At 36.1% G+C, this 22,883-nt stretch overlaps 1 protein-coding gene and 1 long non-coding RNA gene across 46 annotated transcripts in view; one reads left to right on the top strand and one right to left on the bottom strand.

Moving 5' to 3' along the window:
• LOC113897041 overlaps window positions 1–22,883 on the top strand; it is an 876,355-nt gene that overhangs the window by 691,426 nt on the left and 162,046 nt on the right. The gene's annotated exons all lie outside the window — the stretch shown is intronic.
• PTPRD (protein tyrosine phosphatase, receptor type D) overlaps window positions 9,942–22,883 on the bottom strand; it is a 2,534,232-nt gene continuing 2,521,290 nt past the window's right edge. For all 44 annotated transcript variants that reach the window (XM_027549289.1, XM_027549255.1, XM_027549273.1 and 41 more), the window contains 4 exons: window positions 21,844–21,969; window positions 18,492–18,646; window positions 15,612–15,747; window positions 9,942–13,705 (listed from right to left, as the gene is read on the bottom strand). In XM_027549289.1, the coding sequence (XP_027405090.1) occupies window positions 13,637–13,705; window positions 15,612–15,747; window positions 18,492–18,646; window positions 21,844–21,969 (486 nt within the window). In that variant the 3' untranslated portion in view covers window positions 9,942–13,636. The remainder of the gene's footprint in view (window positions 13,706–15,611; window positions 15,748–18,491; window positions 18,647–21,843; window positions 21,970–22,883) is intronic.

The following is a 22,883-nucleotide window of genomic DNA, read 5'->3' as shown; positions in this document are numbered from 1 at the left end:
CAGGTGGTTAGACAAGGGAGCTGTGAACCTATATGGGGCTATGGAAGAATAGGCACATTTCCCTGAATGAAAAGGAATAAGCTCTTCCATAGGGACTGTTACTTTGTATTCTGAGAAATTGATTTATTAAAGCATTTGAAGATGGGAGCGACATTAGCTGAACATCTAGGCCACCCATTCTTATCTCATTCTCCTTTCTCGCATCCGTGATCAATCCAGCATCCTTGACTTGGTTGCCAATCACCTTCTGCTGGGACAGCTCCAGTGAAGGTCAGTCCTTCTTTGGTCATGTCTCATTTATAGAAAGCTCTTTTAATCCATCGCTCCACCCTGAGCTGCTAGTTCTACTCATCTCAGCCACCAAGGGCAGGCTGATATATCTCCCTTGTATTCAGAAGCCCCAGGTCGATTTACTCAGTGTCTTACCTGTCATCTACACCATCTCGTTCTCTCAGTGGAGACTGTGGAGACATGTCTACATCCATCCCACCCAATGACTAAAACATCATCAGAAAATATGGAAGACCGAGTGATCAATTTCTTTTTCCCAATGGCGTGTTGCCCAGGTGTGTTTTTTAGCTTTAGATGAGAGAAAACTCTCTCTATGCTGTTCAGAACTGACCTGTGATTTGTACTCTAATTCCAGTCAGCATGTTGAGTGTATTATGTGCTGCTTTTACTGACAAGGAAAGCCTGTTTGCTTGCTTCTGCTATAATAATAAAGCCTCCTTTCTTAGTCTATGCTGACAGTAGCTGGCTGAATGTGCTTTGGGTTCTAAAGCACCCTATTTATAGCCCCATTTCCAGATAATCTCTATTCATTGCAATGCTGCCTTTGCAGGTTCTCATTCTCCATCCATGAAGGTAGGCACAGACATGCAAAGGGCCCTCCTGGCTGAGGCAGTAAAGGGAAACTTGGAACTGTCTGGTCCCTACCTACTTTTGGAGAATAGGTTGGGAAATATCCTTGGAGATTAAACAAAATATTTTCTCCTGTATCAAGAATGGAGCTGACATGGATTCAAACTACAGAGACTAGGTAGGCTGCAGGTCCACCCAAAGGAGTTTTCACAGGTCAAAGGCTCCCAGTTTTATTACAGACCCTATCTTAACCTAAGAACTGGATATCTGTCACAGGTGCACTTCTGAATAGTGTTTTTAGAGCAAACAGTAATTTGTTATTTCTTTGAATTTATTTGATTTCTCTAAGGAGACTTTATTCTGGAAACACACAGAAAATTTATCTTGCAGAAATCTTTTATTCTGCATACCTTCCAGTGATCTTGTTAGTAAAAGAAAGCTTGAGAGAATAGTCCTAAGAAATACTTATCTGTAACTGAAGTCCTTTCCTGAAACCCAGGGGAGATAAAAGGAGATGATTTATAATACCATCTGGATGAAAACTGTAGGGAAGCTGGGGATAAGCTGGCCTGTTGTAGATATAGTGGGACAACTGGAAGAGACACTGAGAACCTTGTGGAAAAGTGAGGGTGGAATGGGAGCATCAAGGAGAACAGATTCAGCATTGGGGCTTCATGCCCATGACTTTTTGGCTATGAGAACTGATCCCACATTCCTGCCTTCAAAACTTTGTCTTCATTTCCTCTACTTAGAATTCCCTCTACCTTGATTTTATCCATTAAAATGCTGTGTGTTCTGTAGGGCTCATGGTAATGCTGACATTGAGGTTGTTTGTGCATGAGATAGACATTTTCAATTAAAAGAGATTCTAATCTCAGAGTTGGATGTTTGGTGTGACAAGATTAACCTTTCTGATCTCACCATTTATATCTCCTGTTCATAGCATATTCTACTTGTACTACTCTTAAGGCTTTTGTCATATTCAGTCCTATATTAGTTATCTTAGTATACCGTATTACATAAAAATTTCCTTTAAGGCAGGTGCTGCATTTAACTCATCTTTGTATCCTAATCCAAGCAAAAATGTCTGGTAAATACCACCCACTTAATGGATATCTATTGTCATATTCTCTGCAATTTTTAAAATGTATCTTCAGGGCACTTTTCACAGCAGATCATCTGAATGATTTAAATGTGGCAAGTGTATCGCTTATGGTGTGATATCTAGTGAACTTTTAAAATTCTCATTTCGCATTCTATTGGGATTAGCTTTTTTAAATGAGCAGAGGATAGAGCACCTGTGCATCCTCAAGGGATTTAGTGAGGCTCTATAAGATGTGGTTAGACGTTAAGGATGGAATCAAACGATAGTATAATTAGAGTTAGAAAGCCTGATTTGTGCCCTGACCTCAGTCTCTCCCCATGCAGCCCTGATGACAAAACCCTTGCCATTTCTCTAACCTGACATGCTGATCTTTGCCCTTTAGCACCTTAGTCTCTCTGTCCATAATGTGCTCCCCAAACTTATCCAACTGATTTAATCCTACTCATCTTTCAAGATGCAGTGCAGCTTTGCAGAGGACAAGATGTCTAAATGGACTTTCCCAGGTAGAGTTAAGTTATTGCTCTGTTGCAATAATCTGTTGGCATAAGGCTCCTTCATAGTCTGGAAGCACCTTGAGGATAGGGATTTTATGATCTTTTCAGGGTCCATCAAATGCATGCCAATTACTTGCTCAGTTTTAAGGAAATGAGATGAATGTTAAATAACTGAATAAATAATGAAGGAAGGAATAAACAGTCCAGATGACCATGCAGGTGACTTTATCAATAATCACAAGCCCCTTGCTAATAATATCCTGTAGAGTATGCAGCTGGAATGCTAAGATGATCTTTGTTTACTCAAAACACATTTTCTTAGTTCAGAACATTTCAGAGGAGGAACAGAAGAATCCTATTTTCTTACTTAAAGTATTGAAAAGTCTTTTCAGTGTTAGGTATTACTATGTCAGTATAGATGAGCAGAAGTTCACCCGTCCTATGTTTTACTTTCCTTACTAGAAACAAAACAAATATTCTTAGTTATTATTTACTTTGTTCCTGAAGAAAAGTGAAAGTGTTAGTCACTCAGTTGTGCCTGACTCTGCGACCCCATGGACTGTAGCCCACTTAAGCTCCTCTGTCCATGTAATTCTCCAGGCAAAAATACTAGAGTGGGTAGCCATTCCCTTCTCCAGGGGATCTTCCTGACCCAGGGATCAAACCTGGGTCTTCTTCACTGTGGGCAGATTCTTTACCATCTGAGCCACCAGATGTTTCCTTACTAGAAGCAAAACAAAGTATTCTTAGTTATTTTTACTTTGTATTTAGTCTATACCATCTCTTTTACTCTTTACAATAACTTCCTAAGAGAAGTATTATCCCTGTTTTATAGAGGAGGTAACGAGCTTTGAAAAGTGAAGTTAATTGCCCAAGTCATGCAGCTATTAAGTGGAGGAGCCAAACTCACAGGAGCCTGGTTGACCTGCTCTAAATCCCATGTCTCCTAGACATAACTGTCTTTTGAAGGTTAAATACAATTCTGTAGGGCTCCCTCTCGCCTTGTTCTACTCAATCTTGGATTTAGTTCCTTTTGGCAACTGAGTCCAATGTTTCAGACAATTATTGACTTAAAAAAAATGGCAGGATATATTTTTAAAGATAAAATTGTCAATGTATGTTTCTATTCAAGAGACTTTAGGCTATTATAGTCCTAGAATCTAGATCTCAATATCTGTGAGTCATTCTTATTATTTCTCATAGGAGGAAGTGAAACTGAGAGAGATTATGTGACTTGCCCAGATTACAGAGTGAATGACAAAACTGAGCTTCGGTACTAGAATCCTGAATTTTCATTTTGTGATTTGTTACCTTTCTGCAAACTGGGCCCCTTCAGTCCCTGCAGTCTTCAAATCTTTCTTCAGTGAATGACCTTCAGAAGGTTATATGACCTTTTTGTGCCAGAGTCTAATTAGTGCTCTAAGAAGGTTGCAGTGGTCCACTTCCCAATATTGTGAGGACAGTAATTAATAGCTATAAAACACTCTGCAATACACAGCACTATCCAAACACCAGCATGGCACAACCGAGTCTATTTCACAGTAATTAATTTGGCATGCAGTAAGGGAGAGATCTGTAGAGCAATACTTGAATGACTTTGCAGAGATGACCATCTTCTATATCTTGAAAGACTGTCCCATGGCCAGGATAAAGAATCAAACTGCATATTAATTCATTAAAAATGTTTTGTAGATGACTTGTTTTCCTTCTTTAATATTGTCCTTTAAGACATGTGTGTCTTTTTAATGGGACCATGGAAATGCTATTTTATTCACAATGAGCATCAGTCTTCCATCAATCATAACGGTATACATGTTGTATTATTTTTAATGTTTCTAATACATCTGGAAGGTAGATAATTCACCTCCATTTTATAGATGAGAAAATCAAGGCTTAGAAAATTAATCAGCTTGAAAAATAATATTAGTTGAATGAAGTGTGTACATTCTTTGGCATCTTGACTTTTGCCTTTTAGTGACAGTTTTGTTAGTGCATATAGTATTGGTTTACTAGTCATTATTTCATCATTAATAATAAAAACATAATTAAGAAAAAAGTTAAGTAGCTTGATCAGCACCAACCCAGCTCATACATGTATTTGAACACAGATCTGATTCCAGGGTTTTGTTTTTCTTTCTGATAACATGACATTGTCATAATCAATAGGCTTTGCACTTGAAGTTTATTTTTCCTGAACTGTTACAAATCCAGCTCTGATTCATCTGTACTCTGATGCTTGTCTGTCTTGGTAGCCAATATTCCATACTTTCAACTTGCTGAATAGGCTAGCGGCACAATTTAGAACCACGAGACAAGTCTAACCCAGAGTAAAAGTCACTATATCCTGTCCAGCTCTTTTATTTCCAGTCCCAGTAGGAAAAAAAAAAAAAATGATAAGAACTAGAAAATATTTTTGGTTTCACTAAATGTTAACAAGTATTTCTACCTTAAATTTTAGCAATATTGAATACCTCACCAAGTTATGAATGAGTGGTCCTTACCCATATAAATTTTCTGTGGAATTGCATGACATTTCTGTGGTCCAAGAGTGGGCTGGATCCCGTACATTGAGAAGCACTGCTATAAAATTCATATTTTGAAAATTAATTGGTTTAATACATGTATATGTGTGAATAAATAGTAGCCATTAATAAAACTTTACTGACATGCAACAAATAGAGAAAAATACATGACAGTAAAGGTATAGTTTTTGATATATTTATCAAAAACAACTACTTATGGAACCACATCTAGGTCAAGAAATAAAATATTGCCAGCCCAAGAAGTTTGCTTTCTGCCCTCTTAATTACTACTTACCTCTTTCTTCCTAAGAGGGAACCACTTGAGAATCATATAGTGTATATTTTTATGTGTGGCATGTTTTCCTTGATGTTATATTGATCATACTTAATCACTGTAGTCAATTGTGCCACTACATCAAAATTTATTTATCCATTCTTGTGGTGGATTGACATTTATGTTATTTAGAATTTTTGGCTCTATGATTACTGTTGCAATGGACAGAATCTTGAATTCTCTTCTTAGTCTCTTATTAACATATGCATGCATTTCTATTTATTATGTAGTTACAACCTGTAACTACTGGATAAAGTATATATATATATAATATATTATTCTGCATATCTAATGCAGAATGTATATATTCTGCATTACTTTACAGTGCTTAACTGTGTTCTATACTATCTGTAAAATTGCATCCTGAAAAGCAGAGTGCGTTCTTCTAACAGGGAATGACACACAAATTCCATACAAATATATATGTGTAAGGACTCTTCACTCAGACCTCATGGATTCTCACCAACACTTGATATTGTTCATCTTGTAAATATTAGCTGTTCTGATGGGTATGTATCAATTGGCATTACATTGTGGCTTTAACTTGCATTTCCATGATTATTTATTAATTTTTTATTTGTTTTGACCAATATGGATTCCTATTTTCCCCCCTAATTGTTGACATACACAAGTCTAGTTTTCTATTGGGGGTTGAGGTGCCTGCGTTTTTAACATATATTTATAGCAGTTGGTTATATATTGTGAATATGGACCCTTTGTTACTTATAGTAGTTAATGTTAGTAAGTTATAAAGTTTTATGCTCTTATTCAAATTCCTAGTATTGTTTGTTCATCTTTCATTTACATCATTTTTCTAGGGTTTACCAATTTTGTTGCCTTTTAGAGAATCACCTTTTACCTATAAGATTTATTGATACTCTCTATTGTATATTTAAATTTTACTTTTTTTAAAATTTAATTTAATTTTATTTTTTAACTTTACAATATTGTATTGGTTTTGCCACTATTTTTAAATAAATTTTACTATTTTTTAATTTTCTTCCTTCTACTTTCTTGGGATAGAATGAACAGTTAATTTTTAAATTTTCTAGTTTGTAAGAATCAAGATCATTGGTTTTCAACCTTTCCTTTTTACTAACATGCATTTAAGGCTATGCATTTCTCTCTAAAGCACAGTTTAGCTTTAGCCCACAAGTTTTGATACTCAGTGTTTTCTAATTTCACTTGTAATTCCTTACTTCCCTTGTGATTTATTTTCTGACCCTTTGGCTATTTAGAAGGGTATTTCTTAATTACCATGAGAATTTTCCAAATATATTTGGTATAGCCTCCTAGTTGAACTGTAATGTGGTCAATATGTAATGTGGTATAATATACTCTATAGAATTAAAACACTCAAAATTTGTTGAGACTTGCTTTATGGTCCAGTCACTAATCAATTTTGGTAACTGTACTCCTGAAAAGATATTCAGTTCTTATGGAATATATTAAGTTGTTGAATACTGCATATTCTTAAGTTGTTGACTAATGGTCTATATAGGTCACTTAAGTTCGTTTTGTTAACCGGGTTATTTATAGTTCTTTATTAGCTTACTAAACACTTTTGGTCTGCTCTGAAACAGTAATTTTAGCTACTACTGAGAGAAGTGTTTTAAAACTCCCATTATGATTGTGATTTATGCATATAATTCCATTTAGTTCTAATTTTATTGTCTCCGTTTTGAAGCTGTTAAGTACATACAAACATATAATTGTTACATCTTTCTGGTGCAGTGAAGCTTTTTCCATTGGGAATTGACTTATTATTTGGTAATGCTACTGCTGAAATTAATAATAGCAGAGCACTCTTTTGGCTATGTTTGGATGGCATATTTCGTGGCCTTCTTTTGCGTTTATCATTCTTATACTTTTATAAGCACTATATATCTAGACTACAATGTACATTTTTAAGCTGGATATACTACATCTACGTTTAATGTAATTTTTGTTTTGTTAAATCTATCATATTATTACTTTCTACTTGTCCCACCTGTCCTAGGTTCTTTCCTGAATTCTTTTTTTTCCCCCTCTCTCCATTCTTGCCTCTTTAAATTGATTTTTAAAAATTACTCCATCTTCTCATATATTTTAAAGCACCCCTGCTTTGCTATTCAAATAATTATAAAAATTTTAGAAATTTTAGAAAATGTAGAAAGTGCAATATAATTTTTATCACATAGTTATCATTTAGTAACTGATACATTTCTTTCCAGTCATTTATTCTAATGTGTATAGATAATTTGATACCTCCTTTTAATGACTTTTCATGCTATATTTTTTCCCCACAAACTATTCAACAGCTTAATGATTAAATGGCAGTGTATTATATATATTATTCCACATATATACTTTTTTCCTTAATCATTTCCTATTATTGGACATTTAGGGTTTTTCACTTTTATTTTGCTACTACAAATAATGATAAAATCTATAATTTCAGATTCATAGTGTTTCCTTACTGTATTTACTTTCTTAGAATTTGCAGAAACTCTTAAAAAATTATGATGTTAAATGTTTTAGATTTATAATTTGATGAATTATACTTTACTGAAATCCTTTTAACTTATGAAGTCTAACCGTAAATATGACTAAGAAAACAGATCTAACGAATGATTGTGCGTGTGTGCTCAGTCACTTCAGTCGTGTCCAACTCTGTGACCCCATGGACTGTAGCCTGCCAGGCTCTATGTCCTTGGGATTCTCCAGGGAAAAATTTTGGAGTGGGTTCTTCCATTATTAACTAACAATTGCTGCATGTGTACACATGTGTGAAATTAGCTATTTAATTGTTTCTGGCATTCCACACATCTGTTTAATGCATCACAATGATCAGAATATTAAGTATGATTCATCTTGAAATTTTTGTCTGTTTTTCTGGTTAGGGATTGTATGCTTATACAGTCAATCAATAGAGTGATTAAATCTATAAAATCAAGAAGCAGTTTAGGTGAGAACAAGAAAGAAAGAGGAAAAAAAGAGTCTAATTGTCTATTTAGTATCAACATTTACAAAATACTTTTTGGATAATGGTATTGTTTCATTCCCTCATCATTTCCATGGCAACAAGTAATTGTAACATTACCCAGAATACCTGTACTTTGCCTTACTTTAATTCATTAGGTTTATTTGCAGTTATGTGTTGGTCCCACCACATTGATTGCTATTTGCCAAGGTGACAGCTACCTTACATTTTTTTTTTAATTGTTGCTTTACAGTGTTGTGTTTCTGCTGCACAGCGAAGTGAATCAGTTATATGTATACATATATATTCCCCTCTTTTTTAGATTTCCTTCCCATTTAGGTCACCACAGAGAATTGAGTAGGGTTCCCTATGCTATATGGTAGGTTCTCGTTAGTTATCTATTTTAACAAAGTAGCATATATATGTCAATTCCAGTCTCTCAATTCATCCCACCCCTTTCCCTGTTCCCACGTGTTATCTGTAAGTTTGTTCTTTACATCTGTCTCTATTTCCGCTTTTCAGATCAGTTCATCTGTACTATTTTTCTTGATTCCACATATATGGAAGATTCTACATATAAACAATCTTATATTTGTTTTGCTATTTCTGACTTACTCTACTCTGTATGACAGTCTCTAGGTCTATTCATGATAGACCTTACATCCTTCTTGACTTGGAAACTCAATGAGCACATTATCTCTTCCTATCCTAAGTTGTGATCCTGAGATGTTCACTTTCCACAGGTCACATCAGTGAAGGCCAACAGGCATCCATTCTGTTCAAGGGTTTCCATTTGTACTGTTGGGAAGTAAACTCTTCCACTTGCCTGACTTTTCATGTTAAAATCCCAGATTCCAGGGACCACATAGATTGCTTAGAACTGACACTTGAAAGTAGAAACCAGATTGGGAGAAGGAGAGAGATGCCAACTGCTAAAGATAGCACCTGAGCCAATTGTTTATGAAGATTATATGTCCCTACTTTTGCAATGTTAAGTCCATTACGAATCTTTAAATACATAAGCCAAAAAATACTTTCCTTTTCTATTAAGCCAAGTCAGGGTTTTTTTCCCTCACAATAGAAAGTCCTAACTTCATGAATCTCTACTTTCTCTTGTAACACTTGTCAGAGTGTAAATTTATCATTTAATGCCAGCCTCTCTCCCTAGACTGCAGTCTCATGTAGTATCTCATTTGTTGGGAGGCATTGCCTTCCCGATGCCTACAACAGGTCTGACCCATAACTGCATAAACAATCCAAGCCAAGTATTTTCTGAGCCATGTTCCCAAACATTTTTTTTTTATGTGCCTGAGAGATGCCAGTTGTTTCAAGATAATATGTATATACATGCATATATATAATGCATGCATATGTATATAGTAGTCATCTTCATCAGAATTAAAGATTGCCCATAATCAATTTGAGAGATACCAAGGTCTCTTTCTTTGCTTGTAAACTTGAGCAAACTGTTTCTTTAAGCATCAGTTTGTTTAACCAGTGAAAGGTGTTCACCTCACTGCAGGCACCTGTAGATAGCAGCCTCTTGGTAAGAAGAATTACTATTAGTATCAAGGAGCTAACTAGATAACCAAAGGAGAAGAGGGAACATATATAGTCATTTCAAAACCAAAGTGCTTGAGTGGACAGAAGCAAAAGCCAGGGCTGCATAACACTGACGTTTTTATTAGAATTCATTTGTAACAAATGGAACTTGTGTCAGCAAAGAACTGATTTTCATACAGACTTCTTTCGCCACCAATGTAACGAAGTAAGAAAATAAAAAGCACGCCTTTCATTCTGTAAAACATTTACGCGTACTACTAATTAGAGGTAATTGTATTTTTTTAACAAGCCATTTTACAAGTTATTTTTTTAAATTTTTCAGTCTATGCATCCAAAACGAGAGCAAAGAACACAACTGTTATTATCTTTGTAAAGACACTCCAAGCTTGGATGGCAAAGCCACATAACGGATGGATAGGATGGATCTGCAGCCTTCTGATCTCTGCTGGAGTATCAGGGCACCCATAAACCCAAAGGAAACTAAAACCCAAAACAGGAAAAAGAAAAGATTATTAAAAATAAAAAGAAGGGCCTAAAACAAAGCAAAACCAAAAAGAAAAAAAAAAAAACATGAAAGAAAAAAACCTGTATATTAGCACAGAATTTTTCCTTTCCTGTTTCTATGTTGGGTTATTTACATACACACAAATGAATTTCTGAAGCAGTTTCTTACAGATGGGTTCAAGTACTAACATTATTGGGTGTAGAATCAATAGGGCAGTGCATAGTACAAAGGTATAGAAAGTGCAGAGTTCCCTAGAGGCCCTTCCCTCCCCTGGCTGTCCTTGCCGTTGTCTAACCATGCAAATCATTTTTAAAAAAGAGCTAAAATAAAGTTCTGTACAAATCACTTTTTATATATTTTGATTTTTTTACCATTGTAACTAATTACAAAATTATACATAACTACACATACATAGGTAAATAATAGCACCGTACTGGTTATGATGATGAAAATAACTGAAAACTTGAGTTTATGGTAATGGTAGATAAAGATGTTTACCTGGGAAAATAAAGTAGAATGGTTGTACAGAAAAGCACAGTGGAATGCACATCAATGACAGTAAGGGAGTTAGTTCTCGGAACAGCTCCTGAACAGCAAGATATCTGGAATAGTCTCCTCCTTGCTCGTCTGTGGTATGCATCCCATACATTTTCTTCCTGTGATTATTCTCCCCTTTCCCTTTGCCACATGAGCAGTTTCAGTTTCAGGGAGAGAAACTGCTCATCGGCCAATGGTCTGGTGTGCAATACGCCATCGGATTCTACATGTCCAACACGGCACATCTGCATGATGCAATGTCTCTCTGACCCCCTTAGTTTCACTGAATGAAAATTATAGCACTGAGTAATCTGGCACTTGGATCATTCTCCAAAAGATACAAACTAAAAGAAAACAACAGACCCACATAGTGCACATTCTTCTCTGGTTCTGATGTAGGTTAGAGAGTCTCATTCTGAGGTAGCCTTCTAGATACTTTTTTTTTTTTTTAGTATTATATATTTTTTAAAATTTTTTATTTCTTTTTTCTTTTTTTTCTCAGCTTTTTTTCCTCTTTTTTACAAAAGTGCTCAAATATGATGCTTGCAAGTGTTTGGTCTCTTGGATTTCATTCTGCCAGTGATGGGAAATGTAGAAAACAAAAATCCTTCCATGCAGAACATTAATGAAGCTAATATTAAATTGAAATTATACCAAAACTCTAAGAGTTCCTTGAATATTTTGAGTGTTCTTTAAAATCATGTAAGATATGGCAAACTCATGCCATCATTCATGGCTTCCTATAGAAACTGTGTCGAAAAATTTGGGGGGATATGTGTATATATATATATGTTTTTAATTCTTCTTTTAGAAAAATCTGAATGGAATAGTAAATATGTTCAAAGTTGACAATGGTGTTTGTTAATAAATTTGGTGCAGTTACTGAATGTTTCAGAGCAGATTTGGAAGGAATTACAAATAAAACAAGTAGCTTTTCCTGATGTTGATGGTTATGAAAGGAAGAAGGGCCCTGCTTATCCAAGTGCTTTGGGCTGGTACAATCACTAACATCCCCGACTTGGTTAAAACTAGGAATGCATATTATTCAAAGAGTTTTTGTACATGTGGTAAACAGATAATACTTTAATTGGAAGAGAAACACATATGAACAAGGAATGAAAGTATGAACCAAAAGCTAAAAAGAAATGCTATTAAAATAGGCATCAATTATAAGGCACTCTAAATGCAAAACTAAAACCAAAAGAAAACAAAGTACAGCACTTCCCAGGAATGCTGTATGCCACAAAAAAAAAAAGTTTCTGACTGAACAGAGTAACATGAGTTTGGCTTTGCCCCTGTTACATGTCATAAATGCAAATTTCATAGCACATACTATAGACAATATACGATTGAATACACTGTTTTTTAAACATCTTGATAGCTGATATATTACAACATTCTCCCCTCCTAAAGGGATATGCACTGACCTTTCCCACATGCACACCTCTTAGATATCTAATAATGTTTTATTGCACTAGAGTGTTAGAAATATTGAACTTTGTTGGAAGCCTGGCTAACAAAATAGTATTTGTCATTATGATTAGGTGGGTGAGTGAGGGGTTGGGGGAAATTGGGTAGGAAATTAAGGGGGTGAGGTTTGACAATCACTGATGTGCATTCCTCATTTCCCTTAAAAATTAAAATTGTGTGATATTAAGAAATATCAGTATGTCATAAAATTAATAACAAATTGAAAAAGATGTTACAATAGCTTTTCTACCTTAAAAAATTAAAAACTAAATCATGGAAGAACTGAATAATAGCTATATCTATCTTTTTGTGTGGACACACTGTATATATACATAGACACCCCTATAAAATATGGATATATATGTATATATGTTAGCAGCAACTTTATACTTTGCGCCTCCCTGTTGATTCCAAACAAAACAAAACAAAACAAAGTTCTCTTTGATTATTTGAATAGAATGGGTACTTTCTCAGCAACGAAAACCAAACAGAAGTGTAAAAATAATATCAGACGAGACCAATACTGTAGATTAAGAATATTGCACAAAAATGTGCAAATTTTCAAATTATTCGGTATTTCTACAGCAAGATATTACAGATAACAGTTCTACAGCTTAAAAAAACCTACAATTTGGAAATAAAAAATGAACAGTTATGTAACTTTTTTAAAATTTCACTTTATCGAACGATACATTTTGTTAAAAAAAAGTTTACACAGTTAAAAATGAAGCACAGGTCAGCAGTATCTTTACAATACTAAAAAACTAAATCAAAGACTTTCTTTTTAAACATTCCCCACCCCCTTACCCCCTACAATGTTATTATGAGTAGTATGGTGGGAAGGGGCGATGTCGAAACAAGTCCATTTTGTCATGAGAAGCCAGCAAAGATCTTGCCCTGAGCTTCTGCACTCAGGCCATTTCTCCTCACACCCGTCACACAATCCTGAACAAGATGGTGGTTCTTTGCTGTGATTTCTTCTTCCCTTTATTTTGAATCCTTGAGGTATCTGTAAATAAAATCCTTCAGATGCCTCCTCAGTCAGGATTCTCTTTATTATTTTTCAGGTTAGATTATTAAACAGTGAATTCTTGGTCCACCCGGAAGAGTTTGTTGTTTTGTGTTTTTTTTTTTTTTTTTAATTTGTTTTGTGTGTGATAGTCCCACTAAGTGGTTGTTAGCTAGAAGTTAAGAAGGACTTCTCAAGTGCCCTGTATGGCTCAGAAGAGACTCCATGGATATTGAAGGGCCTGCGGTAAAGATCCAAAGTGGGTCAGGGGTTTCTACGTTGCATAGTGATCGAAGCTGCCCAGGTACTCTAGTGCGGCTCGATAGCAGAACTGATACTGATCCTGCAAGAGACAAAGCACGGGCGGGGGGAAGGAAAGGGGCCGTGAGTCCATCATGACAGAAAAACGGAGACCGATGCTGGAAGACAGCTACAGCTGGTGGAGGGCAAGACCACTACTTTCGTCAAACAATTCAATCCAATGACCGACTGCTTTCTTTTAAGCAAAGCACCATTAGCCACAAAGGTATTTATTAACTCTACCAATCAATTTGACTAAAATAAGTCTCCTAATCCCAAAGTAGGGACAGCTTGTGTGAGGATTATCTTCCAGACATATGTGAACTGTTCTCCAAGTAGTACCAGACAATACCACCAACTGAACATGTGAACTCCTTTATATGTCACAGCTATTGTTTATAATTATCTAATTATTTGTGATAAGTAATTCTCAGTTTGCATATTTAAAAGAGGCTGATGCAGATACACATTGTCCAGAGGAAAATATGGGTTTATTTATTTTCTGGGCTATTGCCAAAAAAAAACCAAACATCTAAATTAAAAAAAAAAAAAATCTTATCAGACAGTAGTCCTTATTGCCTGCAATCAGAATTACTCACTGTTGTTTCTGGTGTGCTTATGTAAGTGAGGGAGGCAGCCAGAAGGTATCTTTGGGATGAACATCAGGCATATAAAGCTGAATACACAGGGTGTTAAACTGTCAAGCTTTTCATCCCTTGAAAATGGCACCGTAAGACTGGCTGCCCATGTCAAAAAATACCTGTGCCATTTGGCCTAATTCAGTGTGATTGCTACTTGTCTGTTCTGCAAAGACCTACACGAAACTCAAACAGCATGAAACATGCCCTTTTATAGACAGGGAAGAACACTGTCAAATTGGAGTAAGTGGGGGCATTATAAGATGGAAAAATTATAATTTACAGATGAGAAGGGATGAGAAAAAGTAGGATTTTCCCATAAAAGAAACTTATTTTCAGTAGCCAATGGGGCTGAAAGCAGATAGTTTCTATTTTGCTTAAATGTGCATTTTTCTACAATAAAAATGGTAATGCAAAATAAATGGAGTTTGCTTTCCTATCTTGTCACAGTAAGTTGCTTGGCTAAGTGTTAAGGCTTTTTAAAAGTCCAATTTCCCTCTGTCACCCCCAATACCTATTAAGTTTGTCAGGCTGACATAATGTTTTGGGTATTGCAAGCCAAATGCTTGCACTATTTTCAAATAAAAGTCTGGAATATACTGTGGGTGATGAATTTAGGAATACATATAAATTGTATGATTTGGTGGCCTTTTGAGAAACAGAAACACTATCTATCCTTAAATTATCCTTAAAACGAAGTCAATAGGCCAGATTGACTAAATCATGAACTCCTATTATTCTGAGAAATATGAGAATTTTCATATCAATTATTGGAGTAGAAAATGGCAGGCTAATTTCATTAGGGCATATCCAGGATGCAAATATTTAAAAATACCATTATTAAGAAATGAAATATGGAGCAGTTGATACCACCTAGGCAAACAGAAGAGGAATGGAGAAGTAAAATGGGCCAAGGGTCTGTTAGCTACCAGGTATATTATCTACCCTTGTGCTTTTTACATATATTAATTATGTGCAATGTATATCACCTTAATACGTATATAATTAATTATATGAAATTGCCATTTTTATAGGCCCCGAATGACCAAATACTGACAATTTGACATGTTTCAACCTGATATATTATCTTAGATAACTTCCAAATCAGCTCTAAGATGTTGACACTGCCACTCCCATTTACAAAGAGGGGGAATAAGGTTCAAAAATATTAAACAATTGGATGTTTTTCCCACAGTATTTCCCTGTATTTTGTCTCTGGTGTTGAAAGTCTCTGGACTCTAGGAGATCTTGGCAAATCAAGTCTGTTATTTGGCTCTTGAGATGTGACATACTCCTGGAGATTTTTCTCACCTCTGTCTGCACCATGGCTGGTCGTTGTGTTCTTAACATTTTGACAGTCTGGAAGATATCTACTACTCCTTCATATCTCATTCTTTCCAAAACAATGCTTAGTGTTATGAAGACTCCAGTTCTTCCAACGCCCGCACTGTCATAGTAACAAAGGCAATATTACTAGATGAGACACGCACAGTCATGGCTACATTTTCCTGGAGGTGGACATATGTCCACCAGCTTCCATATTACATCAGGTTCTTCTACAGCAATGTTTCAGAAAATGTGCTGTTGGGTTCACAAAATGATTAACTCTTAGGACAGTGTGCCATGATAACAGTGACAATGAATATAGAGTAACTGATTTTTTCAAACAGGGAGTATATATCATTGTGGAAAGACCCAGGAAACAAAAATATAAAGTAAACTGATTAAAGGAAGAGTGAATAAGATATATATTTACACTCTTCATCAGATCCTGAAATTTGGGCCTTGCCTGCTTAATATTTTTAAGCTATGAAATAATTCAGATAAGGTGAGACAAAAAGAGATTCTATAGCAGGATTTTCTGACACAGGATCTTCACAAGACTTCATTTAGTCTTCATAATGGTCTATGAATATTTTTATGTATGGATTATGTAAATGTATATATATATATTCTGTTTCTGAAACTTATAACTTTAGCATATTATCAAATGGGTCTCTAAACTTAAAAATAAAAAAAAAAAATGTTTGTTAAGAGCCACTGAGCTATATACATACACCTATCTACTAATTTTAGATGTTCAGTAGCTAAATAGCAGGATTCTTTCCACCATGTTAGCAAGGTTTTGGGTTTCTGTTTTATTTATTGTTTTAAGATAATTCCAGAATTGTAATTGTAGCAAGAGAAGAAAATGAATTCATAGCTTTTGTGCTCTTAAGAAGTAGGAAAGCATCTGCAGGTTTAGGTAATGAGGAGAAGAGTGAATAATCTGAAAAATCCCTGCATTTTTGGATCGTAATTAAACAGCATGTGTAATGCTTGGGTACAGGCTGTAGAAACTGGATGGATTCATTTACTTGGGGATGTAATTGATATATAAATAATGTGTCCTTTTATAAACTGTGTTTTTTCTAAAGAGTCCTAACAGAAATGTAAATCCACGGGCAGGTTTTACACAGTGGCTAAGGATATCCAGGGGCAGACAAGGCTCTCTGTCAAAACGGAGTAGATGACCTTCAGGGTCGCGTTCAACCTTGAAAGTCTCTCTTAATCCCAAGAGACTGTGATTTATGATCTTTTCATTGAATGATTCAAGTACTCCAGAATCTATTTTACCTTGATTTCATTGCTCAAATGTTACAAAAATACAGGGCTTCTGACTTTCCACTAGGTGCTTTCAAGAAAATAACAGACACTAGCCTTATAACTTCTGTATTTATTGACTTTGTCATGTTATTAATAAGCTATAAATAAAATAAGTGGTATTTTACAAATACTCTCAGATAAAAGGAAATATCTAGAGGTCTTTAACATATGTGAATAACTCATCATGGTATTTTACTAAAGGAGTCTTAGTATATACTCTTTATCCAAATAATTTTGTGACAAAAGCAGTGAAAAGTAACATGCATATGCACACTTATTTATACTTATGGGAATGCGTGAAGGTAAAGAAAAATGTGTTAAATATAGTCTTTTCTTTATAGTTTATATTAGAAAATTTGAATTAGGATTTTGGTAAATTATGTGCAAACTTAAGGGGAGGATCCAGGTAATTCAAGTTCAGTGTATACCATCCACTTTGTCTGAATATTGAGTCCATGCATCATTTCCTACATGCTGTTTGGTTGTCTAGAGCACAGGAGTCTGGGTAAACTCAACGCATAGCAAATACGTATAAATGAGGTCTGCTTCTCACGTAATATGCCATGTCTGGGAAACAGTGTGCCAGAAAGGGTCACAGAGATCAGTTAGAAAACTGAGGTGTACAGAAGTTTCCCTTTTGTCACAGAGCTATTACATGATGACAGAAGCGGGGCTAAAGCTCAGGTATTCTGAAGCCCATGTGTTCCCCCATTTTGACACACTATCACCCTCATCACTAAGAAATGTAGTTTGGGATTTGGGGCAGGGGGAAAGCAAAGAAATTTTTTAATAAAGTCTTTCAAGAGTTTGACTCTAAAGAATTACAAACTAAGACTTTAAAAAAAAAATGAGTTAATTCCTTTGCTAGAAGGTTTTTGCATAGTAACGTCCAAAAGCACTACATTAATTGCAAGTGTCCTTTCTGAACCATTTACTCGCTATTTCTATTAACTTCAATGATTTGAATTATAAAATGCTGTGGAAACTATTGAAAATAATTAACTTTAAGGTGCTTCATTTTCTGATATAGCAACAGTTTTCAAGCACATTGCAATGTTAACTGAGGTACCATTCTAATCACTTATTGACTGACAAGAAATTAGCATTGTCATTAAGGCTTAATAACTATTTATGGTTTTCTCAAGAAGACAAACACAGGAGAAAGATACAGAAAGATAGTTATCAGGGTAATGCTATGAAAGCAAAAAAGCTAAGGAATGATAAACTGAACAAATTATCACTCAGGGATATACCAATAATTCCTGATACGGTAAGACAGACAAGGATAAACATAATTTGGTTCTTTGCTACAGGAGGTAAAATTTGAAGATAGAAATCTTCCTTGATTATTTTCACTTTGTGGAAAGAAAGAGAAATGAGTCCTTGCTTTAGGGTCTACAATGCATTTCTGAGAACAATAAAATCTGGATTATGCAGACTCTCAGAAAACCGGTACCAATAATGAACAGACAACAGTGCATATTTTCAAAGTTATCACTGCATTAAGCACAAATGGAAACTCATCATTCTTGATTCTTAACTCACCTGCAATGGACTGAAATGGGTCCATCTTGGCCAAACTGCTCTTTTGTTTTATGGACTTGGCCAATGAAGTCAATAAATCCTTCTCCAGACTTTGGCACTCCCTGCTCTGGCCAGTCAGTGAACTGGAACTGCCTCACGGTTCGGGACTGCCCGTCCTTCAGAAAGAAAGCCACACACCCAACCACAGAGGAGGACGCCAGGAAGATTCAGCCAGTGTGCAGACCATAACAGCAGGCATGATTTTTTCCAAAAAAAGAAAGAAAAAGTTAGAAACATGTTTAACTAGAAAATCAGTCACATTCATATCTTACCTGCTATTAACACTGTCTACATTTCACATCTATTTAAATTGCAAATTGATTTACTCTCACAATGCCCAGTTAAAAACCAGAATTCTCAAAAAGAACCACCTCATTCTCATATTAGGAAATGCTTCTGAGCCCCAGAGATTGTCTTCAAAACCAAAGTGGAACACAGACATTCCATTTCAAAATTTTCAGAATCCAATAACCTCTTAATGCTTACAGGAACATCCAGGCATGTCGTCCAGACCAGAGATTTTGCTATTGTCCTGACACCGTCACATCTGCTGTGCTTGCTTATTTGCAGCATTGTCAGATGACAAATAGTGACACTGAAAGGATCTGACACAAATTGGGTAGCGGCTGTTAACCTGGATGCCCCACGTCTCAGAGGTATACTATTTCTAGCCAAGGCAGTATACACAGCGTGTACCAGGTGACTGTGCCGTTGAGCAGGAAGTGAGGCGTCCCTCAAGGAGATAGGAGAGATTATTAATGAATAAATGCTGTGTTCTGAAAAAGGACTCTTTCTGGCTGACCACAGAAGCTGAGGTGTCCATGTGTGGCTTTAACACAGACAAACCAAAAGCCAGATGCAGAAGCAATCTTTCTTTCAAGTGATTAGGCAGAACTACTCTGAAGTATAAATGGCTTCAAAAGAAAACACTCAGAGACTTTGGATTCATTCTGGAATTTTATAGTGTTTGGAAGGACAACAAAAGCAGAAGGGACTCTCTGTTTATTGAAGCAGGAATAACAACTATCACCATCAACTTTCTTCCCTGAATTACAGACAGAGATAATCCAAATTCCAACTTGAGATGGGTGTATCCCATTTGAGGAGGCCCTGTTCCTAGTTAAGGCTTCAATGTGGTTCTTCTTTCCACTTCTTTAATTAAACTCTCTCCTCAATAAAGTCCTTTTTGATACAGATATTCATGTTCCCAAGATTCTGAGTAAGTAGCATGTATGCTAAGTCATTTTTAGTTGTGTCTGACTTTTTGCAACCTCATGGACCATACCCCGCCAGGCTCCTCTGTCCATGAAATTTCCCAGGCAAGAATGCAGGAGTGGGTTGCCATTCCCTCCTCCAGGGGATCTTCCTGACCAAGGGACTGAACCTATTTCTCTTATGTTTCCTGCATTGGCAGGTGGGTTCTTTACCACTAGCGCCACCTGAGAAGCCCTCTGAGTAAGTAAACAGAGACCCAATCTTTCTCATTGAGTTGTATGGAGAAGACAGCATGGCCCAACTTGAGCTGGACACATCACCAAGTCTGGTGGTTTCCATAGGAACAGGGCATATTCCTGACTGGCATCATTTGGGAATTGAGATAAAACAGGTAGGTCACATCAACTTTGTGAGGATACTGAGGAATATAAAAATAACTGCTTGGCCCCATAACTAACTTATGGATTGTTACTACGGAACCATGATTTACTTCCCTTGGTTTCTGAAAAGGGTTTGAAAAGCACAGGAAGGGAAGCCAGTGGCTAGGTAATACAGATTTGTCTTCTCTGACTGTCTTGGTGATTTCATTTCTGACCACAGTTGCTTTTAACAGCAAGAAGTCATGTGTACAAACCTTTATGATTTGGAAGAGAGACCACCTGACTGCATTTAAAGGCTACTGTTTAACAACACTGTATTCTCAAGTGCCAACTTGCTTTTTAAACTGGAAAGTTGAGATTAGAAACACATTAGGAGCACAAATAGCACATGCCACGGCAGCTAAAAAAATTATACAGTCACAGGGAGCCTTCAAAACAAAACATGTGAACAAGTTCCTCCAAGGTTTCTTTTACTTATCATGGTCAGATTTAATCTGGGCAATCGAGTAATAAAGAAGTTGTCTCTGCTGTTTGTGGGGCCTGGCTGCTGCTATACTTTGTCATCAGAAATGGTTGGTGTGTTTGCTTGGAATGCACTCAAAATTTTCACTCAGATATCTAGCTTCAAATTCTGAAAGGGTGTTCTTCTTTTTTTTTTTTAAACACAGGGTCATCAAGGCACGCTTGCTTGGGCAACTCAAAATGAGACCTAGGGGCTTAACTACTGTCTTGAGTATAGTCACCTTCAGAATAGTTAAGACTTCAGACTTTCTAGGATTAACAGGTCTGTCACCTGAGCCAAGCAGCCTGCTAACCAATTTCTCCTTCACTTTAGGTCAACAGCTAGGGCCAGGCTTTGGGGATTAGTGGACAATCTCTAAACATGAGTCTTGGTTGAGAAAGCTGCTTTCCAGAAAAAACAATGGATCAAGTAAATAGTTCTACCCTACAGTTTTAAACAACCCACCCACTGTGACAGTTCCAAAAACAAAGCAGGGCTTTGCACTGACCCAATCTTTCCTAAGATGTGTTTGTAATCATGGTTTAAAAGTGGCCAATGACAAGGATTTTAAAGTTTATGCATAGAACATCTTACATCAGGGCTGAACTTTGGACTCAGCAATCTAGATCAGAAATGCAGGATGAAAATTAGCCAAGAAGGGTCGTGGGTGCACAGCTCTCATGGACAGACACATTAGCACACGGAGGAATAAACCATGCCAGGAATCAAATTAGAATGTGCAAAGCTTGTCAGATTCTTCTAAAGAATGTCATTTGCTCTGCAGTTTTAAAATCATACCAAATTAACCTCCAAGCCCACATGACCTAAAGGGCTTAGCAAAACAACAACATATTTACAGCCTCAAGTAATGAAGAAGTCAAAAAAGCTCCAAAGAGAATGAGCTAAGAAGGTGAATGTAAGCACAGCCAACCAATCAATAAATGCTTCCCGGCACACACACTCAGCAAGCACGTCCCCAAAGTTGGGCTGCCAGATGTTACCTTTGAATGTGAGCCAAGCCTGGGTTTGTAAGAAAACTTGCCAAACAGGCAAAGTTACTCTTATATTTGAGGGGAAAAAAAAAAAAAAAGTTCTCCAAGATGGGTGATTTCTTTTAGTTTGGGAGTATGGTCACTTGGCAAATGTTTTCTCCCAGAGATGTCTTTTAGACTATATTTCAGCTAACGTTTAAGAGCATAAGACTGTGCCAACTTACCCTGGCATCTGTGACCTTGAATTCTCTTAGGATATACTGTGGCATGTTGTACTCAGCCATGGGATCAACAACAAAGTACTGGTATCTTGCAGATCGTTCTGCTGGCCAGTACTGATGACATTTCTCCTAAGAAAAACGAAGATTAATGACGAGCTATGTAAAGTGTAAATATATTTTATTTTTTATTTTATATTTATTTAATATATATTTATGTTTATATATATATTTAATGTTTTTCTTTCACTAATACCATTTTAGAATTTAAGACCATTTCATTATGTGTGACTCATCTTCTCTTTGAAAGCATAGGTTTCCTCAGGATAGGGAAATTGTGGGTCACTATTTGCTCATGGCACCAAGCAGAGTACTTGGCATACAGTAGATGCCTAATACACATAAGTTGAGCTGGCTACTTCAATAGGGTAAGCATCTTCATAGTTACTTTAGACAAATAATTACATCAGTCCTCAGGCATAATGCTAGCCATGTCAATCATGTATTGACATTCACCACTGTGGTTTTGAATGAAGACAACCGTCAAGTGTGAACACAGAAAGAAACCTCTGAATTGAACTTATCCAATCTCCTTCGTCAGCTGAAGAACCTGGAGCACGTGCAGTTTTAGTGACTTCAGTAACCAAATCAGAAAAGTCAAGTTTCTTTCCCAGTTTGGTATTTTTTCACTCTCTCTCTGGGCTCTAAAATTTGGGTTTTAGATGCATTGCTACCATTGAATTTATACAAAGACAAGAAAAAAAAAAGCCTCTTAAGCAAATATGGCAGAGTGCTTGTATCTGCTGAATCTAAGTGGCTCTAATACTATTATGAATTAGGTGGCTCTAATACCATTTCATGGTATTTTTCAGAATAACCTTTTTTTTTTTTTTAAAGTAGAGCAGAGATTATCAGATTTATTCATAGAAAAACTATGTAACTTTCTGATAGTTTAATCAGAGTGGAAGATGAACAAGCAAAAATTTGCCTCAGAGATGACAGAAAGTCAAATTCCTTCATACAGAGTAATGATGGCACCTAAGCTA

Source organism: Bos indicus x Bos taurus, chromosome 8, assembly GCF_003369695.1.
Source record: "Bos indicus x Bos taurus breed Angus x Brahman F1 hybrid chromosome 8, Bos_hybrid_MaternalHap_v2.0, whole genome shotgun sequence".
In the NCBI taxonomy this organism is placed as follows: Eukaryota; Metazoa; Chordata; class Mammalia; order Artiodactyla; family Bovidae; genus Bos; species Bos indicus x Bos taurus.
Note: the sequence above shows the minus strand (reverse complement) of the source record. Positions and strands in the feature narration are given on the sequence as shown.